This window comes from Chanos chanos, chromosome 6, assembly GCF_902362185.1.
Source record: "Chanos chanos chromosome 6, fChaCha1.1, whole genome shotgun sequence".
NCBI classification, from domain to species: domain Eukaryota; kingdom Metazoa; phylum Chordata; class Actinopteri; order Gonorynchiformes; family Chanidae; genus Chanos; species Chanos chanos.
Genome location: NC_044500.1, coordinates 11,656,910 through 11,670,851, shown reverse-complemented (window position 1 = coordinate 11,670,851; position 13,942 = coordinate 11,656,910). Strand labels below are relative to the sequence as shown.

Sequence of the window (13,942 nt, the reverse complement as noted above, 5' to 3'; positions counted from 1 at the left end):
CCCCTCATCCCCTTATTCTAGTCTTTAACTTCCCAGAAGTCCACATGCTGAGATGAACTCAACAGGAAGCACACACATAGCACATGACAGAGAAGGAAGAAAGCATTCAAGATCACCATAGTTCAAAGTTTCTATCAAATAGTTCAAAGACTCTACCAAATTTCAATATCAGCTGAATGACATGGTTTTGCTTCTTACGTTGTTTCAGTACATAAGAGCTTTTAAAGTGAAATGTTTAGGCGCAATGTCGATCTCCAGGGCGATGCAATGTTTAGGCTTTGTATTTGGATTATATCATACTGTGTCTGAATACGTGTAAGAAAAAAAAATATTACTATTTGAAAAATCGTAAACTGCAGCACAAAATATAAGAGAACGTTGATTCGACCCAACATGGTCGCCAACCGACTCTCGTAACAACCTAGGGAACGATGCCGCCCTCAGGTGTCAAAGAGACATTGCATTAAAAAAGCCCACGTGATTAACGCAAAACATGGCTAGTTTGTGATTTTCGTGACAGTATAACGCTCTGGGAAGCTATGCATATGTTGATTGGAATTTTGTGCGGTTATGAAGATACTACTCACATGAAACCGGATCATTCAGAAATGTAAATATTGTTAAATCATATGAAATGTGAAAATGTGTGAGACCACTTCTCCTATTTCGTAATTGCAATAAAAGAGTAAATTCTTGTTTAGCCTCTCTGCTGCCCTGTCAAGTAATATCACCAGTACTCGTGTGTTGAGCCTGTAGAAATAACCAGAACTATCGAGAATTTCGCGACTGGTGAGAGTCGGTGTTTGCGACCATAAACCCAGTGGTGGTGGCGCGCGTGACGGATAGCGGCACTGAGAAGATGGCGGAGGAGGAACGGAATATCAAAGCCGAGAAACTCAAGGAGAAGGCGAACAGTTATTTTAAAGGTAATATTCACGCAGGTGTCCCCTGGAGAAAGACAGAAGGTCATCGTCGGTTGGTGTTACTAGGCATAATCATACAATCATTAAGTTGTTGTCAGTCATTGGCACAGTGCTTGTGTCGGTGGCTAGACCAATTCAACGTTAGGGGTTCATGAAGCCGGTATAGGTTAACCAGGCTAGCCAGCATGCTAGCTAGGAATCGAACTACTTAGATTGGCTAGCCCAGCCAGTGTGGCTTAATTCTACGGTCACCATTAGAAAGCAAACATAGCCTAATGCTATTTGCTAAAAATCTGTAGAATTTAGCCTAGCTGTGCTAAATGGATTAGCAGACGAACTGTTGTGTGGAGCGCGTGTCTCCAACCCCTACAATACTTGTTCAGACACGATGACTACCTTAATAGCCATGCTGACTTGTAATTGTTATCTTCAGGGTAGTTAGATGACTGTTAAAGAATTAAAAATTGCTGTGAATTTTGCTGATTATGTAAGTTTGCAAAACAGACCTAAGATGACATTGTTTGCTGCTTAGCTGACTTTTCGAATTAGGGGCAATGGTTGTTGTCAAGTCATTCATTTCCACTTGCTGTGATTTTGTGCTGTTTGATTTACGCTATGTCCAGCATTTTTGTTACTGATGCAAATAAAGCTGCCGTGTTTTGGCATTGATGATTGTCCGGCATGTCGACTATGTTTTAGAATGTTATTTATTTTTATTATTTTTTTTAAAGAAATTAGCTACACCAACTGCGTTGTATGGGCTAGCAAGGATAGCTTGAACTTTGTAGCTAAGTAGCCTAAGTAATGAGGGGGCAGTTAGCTTGCTAAGTACTGCCGTTAGGTACATAAAATATTTCCGGTTTCGTTCTTTCAAAACTACATATTTGAATATATACAAACTCTGGCTAGTATTCGATTACAAGTGTTTTGTTTGGCTCCACACACAACATTCAGTTGTACCAGTAGCCACGTGCGACGAATAAACCAGAGCAGTTCAACAGACTTCACGAATTAGCTGTAGTGAACTTTTATGCAGTTGTTAAACACTGACATGAAAATGTGACACAATGCCCACGAGCTGGCAGTATTTAGGTTTGTGTTTCAAACAGGATTTGTGTTACGTTTAAGTCTTATTGCTCTGACATGGCTAGGAACTGCAGTCTGAATGGGAAAAGTAAGGCTAATAGTTACTATTTCTAAGTTGGCCGTGGCTAACACTCAGTAAAACCTTGTGTACTTGGTGGGGTCTCTCTCTGAGCCTCGGACCTTTGTGGGCGTATCTAGGTATTGTGCTTTCTGCCTTTTTGTTTTGGTGTTTGTTTGCAGATTACCCACAAAACAAATATTGACCTCAAAATGTGTAACAACAAAATTGCAGCATTTGGTAAAATTAGGCTGTATTCATTTCTTGGGAAAAGAATACTTTTCTTCCCCTGTGTAGATGTAAGTAGAGTGTCACTAATAACAAAGCCTCATTATGTAACTAGAATGTTAATTTGGGGATCAGTTAACATGGTGAGAGTTGGACAGTGCAGCACTTTGCTTTGTTCAAGTCTGTTTAGTCATGCTTCTGCCATTGATGTTAGTCATGCTGACACTTGACTTCAAACGTGCTAGACACTCCAATGTATGATCTATTGCATTTTACACGCATTTTGTTCTCTGGCGGGTGAAGGAATGAAGAATTTCTGAGGACTTAAGATTAACAAAACTGTCCAAAAAAAAAAAAAACCCTAAAAAAAGAGAGGAAAAACCCCAGAATAAACCATAAATACAGCAGACTTTTACTTTTACCTTAAATTTGGACTTTGGTGTTAATCCCTATGTTTCCCTTACGATATCACTTTTTTGTTTTTTTACTTTGTTGTTGTTTTGATGATAAGCTTGGGAATGATGTTATCTGATGCATTAGCTAATCTCTTTGGTAACAAATGAAGGCCTGTTTTGGGCAGCTTTGATTCTAGCTGACATTACTGGTGGAGTGTGACCAAAAATGATGTCATAGGGTTTATGTGAAATCAATGCACTACGTGTCAGCTTAGCTTTAAATAGAACTATGATGTACTTTGAGAGGAATGATTTGTTCAGTTGTTCGGTGTATAAAGCCACAGTAAAACATCTACAGTGTTTTAGATTAGTGTTTAGCTTAAACACCGAAAGTGAAATGAATGAGGCTTGCATGTGGGGGGGGTGTCAATTTTTCAGTTATGTTGAAAAGAGAATTAGGTTCATTTCTGAATTTGTAATTGTGTGGTCTAAAGATTTTGATATTGAGGGCGTGAAAGCTAGCAGTCATTAATTGGCCAGTGTTTCATGGGACAGTTGATGACCATATAAAAACAAACTAAACTGGGCAGTTCACCAGAGTCTTATTGCAAGCAGATAAAATTTCCTAAATATACCCTGAACTCCCTCCCCTTAATGTGTTAGCAGCGCACCAACCCATGAGCCTGTTTTTTTTTCTGTTTCAGAAAAAGACTATGAAAATGCAATCAAGTTCTACACTGAAGCATTGGAGCTAAATCCATCCAATGCCATCTACTACAGTAACCGGAGCCTGGCATACCTGCGCACTGAGTGCTATGGCTATGCCCTGGCGGACGCCACGCGCGCCCTGGAGATCGACAAAAATTACATCAAGGGCTACTATAGGCGTGCCACCTCAAACATGGCCCTGGGCAAGTTTAAAGCTGCTCTCAAGGATTATGAGACGGTAAGTCGGATATCGCAGCACGCGTATGAGGTAGATTACGATTGTAGAATCACTTCACGATAGTCTAAGGACAAAAAAAAAAACCGCACACATACTCTGGGGTTAAAAAAAAAAGATGATCTTTTATTCCAGCTGCTCTCTCATCAGTATGTGTGTCGCGGATAACTTTCCCCTTTTTTGTCAATTGCAGCAGAGTTCAACTGATCTAAGAAGCATACATTTCTAAGCTTGTTTGGCATTAAGGCTGTATCCCATTGCTTCTTATTAGTTGTTGGTTAATCAGGTACATTCTTTTTCGTTTTTAACGTGCAAATCTAAGGTCTCAGAGGCTTTCTAAATACACGTGTATGTGTTGAAATGGTAGATGTTATGTATTTGTTGGTGCGTGGCTGAAAATGGTTAATAAGAGAAGAGTTTGGCTCCAGCTGCTGCCTTGTGAGTTGTATACTTTATAAAAAGGGCTCAGAACACAGATGATCCTCTAAGCCTGTGATGATACCAATTAGATCCACTCTTACAGCTTTCTTCTCCGCACATTCCACAACTAATTTAGCCTCCATTGTCTTTGCTGCTGTTCCCATAACAGAAGAGCATAAATATACCCCCGCTTCGGCATGGGAGAGGCTCTGGTTGGACGATAACACACACACACTCACGCACACACACACACACACACACACAAACACTCTTGGCACTAGTGATAGGCAGAGCCTGGTCAGGTTTAGTGGGCCTTAGGCAAATGCCTCTACTATGATGTGTCACTGATGAAACTAGGGGTAATCTATTTTAGGCCATGTTAGCTTTCTAATCTAAAATACAGACACTTGTTAAATGACCTTCTGCATTTTATGATAATGTTTTGATGTTTTGGTCGTAATGCTTCATCATTTCAGGGTTTTCTCGGTGTAAAAAAAGAAAAGAAGAATTCTGTGACACCCAGAGTTATATATCAGGAAGTGAACTCAGTGAGTCACGGTTTAGCCTACAGTAATTGTTGTTTCAGAAATATATAGATAGTCGTCACCCCCCCCAAAAAACCCAGAAACCATTGAAACTGAATAATGAGCTTTCCTGTCTTTCAAGAAGATACGCATACAAAGAGGAGAACAAAAGGGTCCAGATCTGAATCATGAAGCCCCACACCTTTGTCTTTGGCTTTCTCGCAGACAAATCTTCAGCAAGAATTGTGGATAAATCTCCAGCCCCTTCAGTCGTGTGTTAGGTCAACCTGCAGTGAGCTGCAGAGGGTGCAGACACTATATTGACTGCAGAGACTTTCCATCAAAACTCTGATTGAAATGAGTGTCGAGAGTGATTTGGTCAAACAGCTGGTTCCTCTTTGCTGCGTGTTAGGTAGTAAGAGTGCGGCCCAACGATAAGGATGCCAAGATGAAGTACCAGGAGTGTAACAAGATTGTGAAGCAGAAGGCCTTTGAGCGAGCCATTGCCAGCGATGAGCTGAAAAGATCCGTTGTCGACTCCCTAGACATCGAGAACATGAGTGAGTGTGAACTGTATAAATTCATTAACAGGCTCTCTAAACGCGGAGAAGAACTGGTTGACTGAACGATTAGACCATCTCTGTTGTTTCTGCTTCAGAACATGCAAACTACTAAGTCACACTGAGTGAATAGTAATTAGTAGCCTTTTAGGATTTACAGAGATAATTACTGTATCAGCCCTTTAATTGTATTAGGCAAGGACACAGTAAGTATAGAACAGGCTGAACAGAGGCTGTGAAAACCATTATAATTGTAAAATATTTATGATTAGAAATATTTGATGACTCATGTGCTTTGTTTGCTGGCTGTTTTGTAACAGTAAGTAAATTGTTTACCCTCCTAATGTAGCAATTGAGGATGAGTATGCAGGGCCTAAACTGGAAGATGGGAAGGTCACGTTAAATTTCATGAAAGAGCTGATGGAGTGGTTTAAAGATCAGAAGAAACTACACCGAAAGTGTGCTTACCAGGTGAGTCCATGGTACAGCTTTGTCAAATGAAATATTTCTTTCTTTTTTTTTTTCCCCTTTAACTTCACCCACCTAATGCTCCCTTTCAGATGCTGGTTCAAGTGAAAGAGATTTTATCCAAACTTCCGAGTCTTGTGGAAATCACATTAAAAGAGGTAAGGCAGTCAAACAAGGGACAGTTTCTGTTTAAGCAAATTTTCTGGTGACATTACATCAAATGTGAACTGTGTTCTTGTTTTTTTCCTACGCTTATATAATTATCCTCCTGATATAGAAATCTCATCTCATGTTTTTTTTTTCCCTCTCCTTCTCCAGACAGAGAAAATAACTATTTGTGGGGATACACACGGCCAGTTCTATGACCTCCTAAACATATTTGAGTTGAATGGCTTGCCCTCACCGACCAATCCATATGTATCCTGCCTCAGCATTGCTGAAGATATTAGATATAATAGTATATTCACAGGAGTAGATCAGCTAAACTGGGAAAGAGATCAGGTATTACAGAGTACATCAGACTGAGTCTAGGAGAAAAGTCCAGTTTTATCAGTCAAGTATTGGAGAAGGAAGCCATGATGTACAGTTCATATTATAATGGGGTCAGTATTTCGCAACCCTGAGAAAGGACTTAATGTCACTTGCCTCTGTGATATTGGTAAGGTGTGATTTCCCAGGTCCAGACATACCATGTTTTGTTTACTTGCTGCTAACCCTAACTCTGACCTCTGATGACAGGTGCGTGCATTTTATCAGTCGCACAGCCTGCTGATCCCATCTCAGTGTAGTTGCTTAGTGTAAATGGATGTTAATTTGTTATAATGGCAGTGGTAAATTTGAGCCTTGATGGTAGCCTACAGCTGTTCAATGGTGATTTTGTCGACCGTGGTTCATTCTCAGTGGAGGTGATCCTCACCCTCTTTGGCTTTAAGCTGCTCTACCCAGAGCACTTCCATCTGCTGAGAGGTGAGTTCCTGCACCATCTGAGGCCCTAGGCTCAGGTTCCTTAACACTTTTTCAAACATCACGCCTGCTGCTCTTGGCTAGGTGTCTTTGTGTGTGCTTCAGCTAGAGTACATATTCTTTCACACACATTCCACTCTACATATTTGTTTTTCGCTTTAAATATCTTACAATTTTTTTTTTTTTTTAATCATCGCTGAAAGAATGTCCCTCTTCTTTGAAGGTAACCATGAGACAGACAACATGAACCAGATGTATGGATTTGAGGGTGAAGTAAAAGCCAAGTACACTGCCCAGATGTTCCAGCTGTTCAGTGAGGTCTTCCAGTGGCTTCCTTTAGCCCAGTGTATCAACAACAAAGTGCTGGTAAGCCTCAAATTCTCTAATGATCCATTTACCTTCCTTCGCCTGGAGATTGTGTATGAGAGACTGAGTAGTTGGAATTAAAATTGTAGATCATGCACGGAGGACTGTTCAGTGAAGACGGAGTGACCTTAGATGACCTCAGAAAGATAGACAGGAACAGACAACCCCCAGACTCTGGTAAGAAGTGTGAAGTCTCATCTTTTTTTCTTTTCGGAGCAAAGTTATTTTCAGTTTCGCATCACGGTGTTTGTTCACCTCAATACCTATGTGGGATTAGTTAATGCTTGTGAAGTCATATTTTTTCAGTGTGGGCACCTTTTTTATTTCATAATCCGCAAATTCACCCAAAGGATTTGGCCCATGAAAGATGTTATTCTACATACCTGTTAGATCACCAGCTCCTTCTTCTTCTTTCTCTAAATGTCTTTCTCTCTGTGCCAGTCATTCCTGTAACCTCTCCCCTTATTCCTGTCTCTCAGGTCCTATGTGTGACCTTCTGTGGTCAGATCCACAGCCTCAGGTACGTGTCCAGTCCAGGTTCCTAACTCTTCTTCATAATTCCATCAATGAAACTCCCCCTGCTGTCTAACCTCCGTGTGAGTGATGTGGCTTTGTCTCTTTCCTCCCCCTGTCTCAGAACGGTCGGTCCATCAGTAAGCGGGGCGTGAGCTGTCAGTTTGGGCCTGATGTCACAGAGCGCTTCCTCAAACAGAACAAGCTTCAGTACATTGTTCGTAGTCATGAGGTGAAATCCGAGGGTTACGAGGTCACTCACTCAGGGAAGTGCATCACCGTATTCTCGGCACCCAACTACTGGTACGCCTCCCCCCCCCCCCCTTTACCGTCTGCCACTCGGTAGATTTGACATGCATGAGATTAAGAAAGTGTGAGTTTTATCCTTAACCCAAGGCAAAGCTGATATTTAGTGTGTGTAGGCACAGAACTATATGTAACTATCAGCTCCACTTGTGACCTGTGTTTTGTATTTTTTTTTTTTTTTTTTTTTTTTCTTTCTCCAGTGACCAGATGGGTAACAAAGGAGCATATATCCACCTCAGGGGATCCGACCTCAAGCCAGAGTTTCACCAGTTCACTGCTGTGGTCAGTACACTGTATAATTTGCTGGAGGATTAATGTTATAACTCTGGCTGGTGAATCCGTGTTGTGTTCTGACATGCGTTCCTTAAATAATACCTCGTTTAATATCATGACTCACACAACTGTGACTCATATGATGTGTCTGATCGTCTCCCTCCCTTTTTCCTGCAGCCTCATCCGAATGTCAAGCCCATGGCGTATGCCAACTCTCTGTTGCAGTTGGGGATGATGTAGAGGCCCTGTGTCCCTGTCCATCTGTCTGTCTGTCTGTCTGTTAGCAGTGGGATGACCTGTTCATCCAAATCCACACCGAGTCCTCAAGATTGTCACACACTCAGTCCCTCTCTACACATATGACTCTCTCTCTCTCCTCTCTCTCTCTCTCTCTCTATCTCTCTCTCCCACTCTCACTCTCTCACTCTCTCTCACACATGCACATGCTTGCTCTGTTGAGAATGCGTGCGGGACAGTTAAGGGGGGGAGAGACAGGGAGGGACAGCTATAATAGCAAAACAGGATTTTTCCCGTCTCCATACCTTTTCCATTTGTCGGTTCTGCTTCGGGGCGAAAACAAAAACAAAACAAAACAAAAAAAAATTTTTTTTTTGCATCCAAATGGAGCTGCTAGATTTTTAATGATTTGACTGGTGGTTGATTTCCAGCCGTGTGATAACAGAAGCTGGATTGTACCAAAGATGTGAAATTGAGTTGAATTGGAAATGTCATGTATCACCATAGTGCTCATATGGATCAGTCTCTGTCTCATTATTCAGCCTAGGTACGCAGTTAAGTGAGGCACTGTTGGGAGGGAAGCTAGTGTGTCACCGTAATACTGTAGCGCTGCGGATTCGTGCTGCTTGGAGAAACAACCACTTTTCACGTGCGTGTCACATTTGAGAGAAGTACATGTTCGAGTCAGATGGGACATTGGTAAGGTTTGTTTTAGCGGGCTTTTACAAGAAACGTCTCAAATTTTCACCACGAAAGGTGGTCTCGTATTCACATTTTTTCCCCCGTCTGTTGAAATCCCAGTAGTTGCCGTCGCCACTTTCAATCCCGTTTCATGAGAATGTACAGTATTGCTAAAATCAGTAGCTGTTTGTCGTATTTCCATTCTATTGGCAGCTCTTACAAACACATGTTTTCTCTCCCAACTCGCTTAACTGAATAACACTGGCGATGCTGTAAACCTTCATTGTGTGTCTGTCTCCCTACTTCCTGGCTCCCTTTGTGTGGATCTACTAAAGAGTACAGCAGGCGTCCAGAGACCCATCTTCCTCTTTTAAAGCGCACAGCAGTCATATCCCTTGCCCTTGACTTTTTAGATTATGTTATATACACAAACGTGTATGTATATATATACTGTAACATTGAAATTCCTGTGTACATGTTTGGGAAAAAAAAAAAAAGTTATTGAATAAAAAAAAACCAAAAAAACTGCAGTTCAATGATTTTAAATGTTGACTCCAGTCCTCTTGATTTATAATTGAGTGTTCTATTGAATATGGGGAACGTGTTAAATGGCAGGCCTGCATCCTTCTTGTGTGGATGAGTGGAAGTGATGGAAAGGTTTCTGGGAAAGTGTATGACCTCCCATGTGGGTTGAAAATATACGGATAGTTACTGATGAATTTAAATGCATCTCCCTGAATTTGATAATTAGGATGGAGACCTCTAATGTTATGAATGAGATGCGTAATGTAAAATATGAGAATGTAGTTCATGTTATTTACATGCCACTGTGCCGTGTGATTTTAACTTCTGTTACAGATTACATATGCACTGTCACAAGTATGACAAGGAGAACGTCCTTGAAAGTACACACAATATACTAATACCAACATTCCTGATACAAAATGAACTACGCAATATGATAGCTTGATCCAATGAACTCAATGCCGTATTCTGCTGCCACCGTGCGGACATCAGCAGTGCTTGCGTAAAGGTGTCATTTGATATTATAGCTTGTCGTTGGATAATGTATGTAGTTATACATCCGAGCGCATCTTCTTGTTATATATATTTCAGACACAATAAAAACTGTGCGTCTCATCTTTTGGAAACTTCTGTAGAGAGGGATAAAGTTGAAATAAATTTTCGGAAGAAAATACTTCAGACAAGGACAAGAATACTTCCGTGATGCACTCTCCGCCCATTTAGAGTCCGTTGTTTCACGCGCGCATGCGTACATATCTATTGTGCGACTACATGCTAGCATATCGGCTTTTAGGGGTTGGTTGTCAGTATGACTATTGACACCAACGAAATATTTGTCAAATGCATTACCATTACATGACGCACCGCAATCAATATTCTGTATTAATAGTTGGTCTCAGATCTCAAGTTGCACTATATGGCATTACAATGCCGAAATACTGCACAGCTCCGAACTGCAAGAATGATTCCAGGGACACAGGTAGTGGGAAGCGGAGTTTTTACAAGTAAGTTCAAGCAAGAGAGCACCTTGAGAGATCAAGGTGAACTACACAATGCAAATGAGTATTAGCCAGCGACTGAACCATATTTTTCAGAAGTTTCAACACCGTACATTCCGCTGTCTTGCTCATACATTAAGAGACTAACATATTCGTAAAGTAATGATATTATCATTGAAGCTCTCCGGTTAAATACGTCAGATAATTTTCAAATAACGGTATGTTTCTTAGGAAGGTGAAGGTTGGTTGAGGTTCCATCAAATTTGTTGTGCTTAGCAGTTTATTGAGCTTAGCTTCTCAGTGCAGTATCACTAAGTTGGTTGTTCAATGGCATGTTCTAAGATGAATTCAGATTGTCACCTGGCACTTAAAAATCCTTAAAAAGAAGTGGTTTATGACGCAGTATGCTAGAAAATATAAAAAGAAAAAGAAAATAAGAAATCAAACAAATCTCATATATTATCTTTTGTGGTCAAATTACAGTTGAAGTGCCTGTGCTGGTGCCTGAATAGTTTTGACAAATTCAGTGTTGTAGAGTCATAGCTGCTCCAGTCTGTGCAGAACGTGTCCAGTAAGTACTAGCCTTTCTTTGGAATTACATTTTCTGCTTTTGCAAGGTACCCTTTGCACGATCCAGAGAGGTTACAGCTGTGGTTGAAGAACATGGGTCGTGAAGAATGGTCTCCAACTCGCCACCAGTATATTTGCCATGAGCACTTCTTGCCATCTTGCTTTACTTTACGCTGGGGCATCCGCTACCTCGCCACTGATGCTGTACCAACAATCTTCGATCTCACCGAAAGCGCTAAGGTGGGTCAGTACAAACAAACCCTCAAAAATCAAACAAACAAAAACATTCTAAACCATGCTAAAACAAACTGCAGATTTCTAAAAGTCTCATTAGACTTAAGAGATGAAGGACTGATCCCTTGTCAAATTCAGTCAGATATTCAGAAATTCAGTCAGTCATGGCATTGCAAAATCATTAAAAGCAGATACTCCCAGATTAGATCCCCCTGTCAGTAAAATGAGTGCATGTGACAGTGTGTGTGTGGTGTGTGTGAGTGTGTGTGTATATCTGCTTGTGTGTGCAAGTAAGTGCATACATTAGCTGCTATTGGTAATTCATTTCTGTTCATGAGCTGGTATCACTGCTTCTATCAAATATTATCTTGACCAATATCCATTTATTACTGTTATAACTACTACTGTTATAATTAGTGCTGTGGTTGAAAACAATGTAACAAGAATCTGTAATGTGCCATGACAGAAACGGAAGGTTCTTGGTTATCTTGAGAGGAAAGCCAGACGTCTGCGATACCAGAAAGCAAAACTGCCACCACCAGATGGAGTGACTCCATCTAAGGAAGTAACTCCAATAAGGAAGCATTCTGCCCATGAAAGTGACACCAGTGCTGTGCAGCTTTATGCAGTAACTTTTGAGTCATCCCATGGTAGTGAACCTGTACTGTTAGATGCCAGTCACTCTGCAGGTGAACTGGAAACCCTTCCGACAGCTGTGCTGACAGATGGGGTTCAAGGAACGGAAGGAGACACTCCCGTAAATCTTCTTCAGACAGCCAAGAAAACAGATGACACTAGCAGCGAGGGACAAAGTGAGGTTGTAATGATGTTTGAGAGTCCATCTCTCGAAGGAGGAGAGGAGGTGGAGCTGTCAGATAGCCAGGAAACAGTAACGAAGGAAGGTATGAGGCAAGCACTCCACGATCCTTCCTCTTTTGCCACTGAGAATGAAGCTACGAAGATGGAGGAGACCTCTGTTGTCCAGGAAGAGGACAGTGGCACCCAGCTCATTGCCTACTTTGAGACCATTCCCAATGTCCTATCTAATTGTGCCTCTATGCAGATTAGTGCCTCCTCAGAAACAGTGCTGTCCTCCTCTCTCAGCTCTAAGCCAATCGTCTCCACCGTCCCCATCGTATCCAAGCACGTAATGCCCTCCCCAGACTCACTTGTTCTCACCCTGGAGAGATTAGTATCTGTCGAGGGGCAAGGGGAGGAAAGCGAAGGCACGGCAGGCGGGACTAAACAACTCGAGGAGCACAGGTAAGAAGGGTTTTTAATCACGTCCATTTTTAGCCATGCAATCATTTGTAGTACCTCTCTCTCTCGAGCTGTTGAATTAGGTAATATCATACCTTTTCTTTAACAAAGCGTAAAAGGACGCGTAAGACAAGTCAGAACGAGCGACGCCGAGGCAGATCCGCTAACTCCTCGTTCTGTAGACGATGCCATGTCCGTTATTCTTGCTTCTTCACCAGGTATCACAAGAACAACCTGAGCAAGGAACAGCTGGAGGCCATAGTGATTGAGCTCCAGAAAAAGGTGAAGGTCCTGCAGCAAAGGCATCGCCGACACTTGGACAAATTGCTTGGATTAGAAAGCACAGTTAATCAACTGAGACAAAGCAACCTGCTCAAAGAAGAACGCCTACAACTGCTTGAGAGGGTACAGAAAGTCACGTACTGTATAATGTAACGTATGAAGAGTCTAGAGGTTAGTTGTTGTTGTAAGGGAATACTTTTTGTAAAGTATTGGTTTGCTTCTCATTTAGTGAGGGCATCATAATGTATCATTTCAAGATCCTGATTAAACTGTTTGGACATGTATGTAATGTCAGTCTACTGCAAAAGCAATTAACTCAAACCCAGAGTGGCAGAAGCTTCCATCAGATGTGTAAAATAACATTCTGTTTTTGGTTATTTATTTGTTTGTACAAACACAATATTCATTATGTACATACTCTTGAAAGTTGCACTTTTCTTTGATCTCATTCCTGTCTCTTTGCAGGCCTACTTACAGACTAGTGCGGCCGATTCTCATCCCGGGGAGACTGTGGCTATTATCTGTGAGGATGAAAATGCTTCACATCTCCATGCCGAGCCAAAAACTGAAGAAGAGGAGGGGTTAGGTTAGCTCTTCAGAGCCAACTTGAAACCAAAACAAAAAAAAAAAATCTGTTCACAATTCATAGGAATGGCTGACTGGACTGAAAGGGAATTTTGCTGTGGACCAGTGCTCCGCCATCAAACAGTTCACAAGAAGAGAAACTGTATTTGTATCAAGCGACAAGAAAGTGTCGTTCTCTGGTGCAGAGATCGCTCTAATGTTCAGATAGCTGCTGTATGCAAGGATTACGTATACAGGGATTGCTGTCTTCAAGTTTGCACTATCTTTCTCTATGGCTTTTCGATTGTTAACACTGTGCTACATAGGCTAAAGAAGACAGACTGACAATCGTGTGTTCTATATTTAACATGTTTTGAAAGATTACAGTCAGATGCACTGTAGGTAATTCATACTTGTGGTTTGGATATTTACATTTCTGTCTGTTTGTCTGTAAATGTTCTACATTGTAAAAAAATTTGCTGGTTTGATAAATATGTGGATTGCTTGTAAACTCTATGTGTCCTGTCCTGTGTATGATTATGTGATACATGCAGGTGTTGTCTCT

The 13,942-nt window shown here is 41.3% G+C and overlaps 2 protein-coding genes across 2 annotated transcripts; both read left to right on the top strand.

Annotated features, from left to right (window-relative positions):
* Positions 1-843: 843 nt before the first annotated feature.
* Positions 844-9,402, top strand: ppp5c (protein phosphatase 5, catalytic subunit). The gene is made up of 12 exons (XM_030776966.1): positions 844-926; positions 3,395-3,636; positions 4,990-5,137; positions 5,487-5,608; positions 5,924-6,022; positions 6,466-6,571; positions 6,792-6,934; positions 7,024-7,111; positions 7,414-7,454; positions 7,572-7,750; positions 7,954-8,035; positions 8,204-9,402. Exons 1-12 carry the CDS (start codon positions 860-862, stop codon positions 8,264-8,266), a joined length of 1,380 nt encoding a protein of 459 aa, XP_030632826.1. The 5' UTR covers positions 844-859; the 3' UTR covers positions 8,267-9,402.
* An 890-nt stretch (positions 9,403-10,292) lies between these two features.
* LOC115815038 (THAP domain-containing protein 5-like) lies at positions 10,293-13,404 on the top strand. Its single transcript, XM_030778008.1, has 5 exons — positions 10,293-10,473; positions 11,085-11,277; positions 11,738-12,534; positions 12,750-12,936; positions 13,279-13,404. Exons 1-5 carry the CDS (start codon positions 10,397-10,399, stop codon positions 13,402-13,404), a joined length of 1,380 nt encoding a protein of 459 aa, XP_030633868.1. The 5' UTR covers positions 10,293-10,396.
* Positions 13,405-13,942: the final 538 nt, after the last annotated feature.

Excerpts from the sequence above, each read along its gene's own strand:
- ppp5c (XM_030776966.1), top strand. The coding sequence starts at position 860 with ATGGCGGAGGAGGAACGGAATATCAAAGCCGAGAAACTCAAGGAGAAG. Across the intron at positions 5,138-5,486 it reads CCTAGACATCGAGAACATGA|CAATTGAGGATGAGTATGCA; the intron begins GTGAGTGTGAAC and ends CTCCTAATGTAG. Across the intron at positions 7,751-7,953 it reads TTCTCGGCACCCAACTACTG|TGACCAGATGGGTAACAAAG; the intron begins GTACGCCTCCCC and ends TTCTTTCTCCAG.
- LOC115815038 (XM_030778008.1), top strand. The coding sequence starts at position 10,397 with ATGCCGAAATACTGCACAGCTCCGAACTGCAAGAATGATTCCAGGGAC. Across the intron at positions 10,474-11,084 it reads GGGAAGCGGAGTTTTTACAA|GTACCCTTTGCACGATCCAG; the intron begins GTAAGTTCAAGC and ends TGCTTTTGCAAG. Across the intron at positions 12,937-13,278 it reads GCCTACAACTGCTTGAGAGG|GCCTACTTACAGACTAGTGC; the intron begins GTACAGAAAGTC and ends GTCTCTTTGCAG.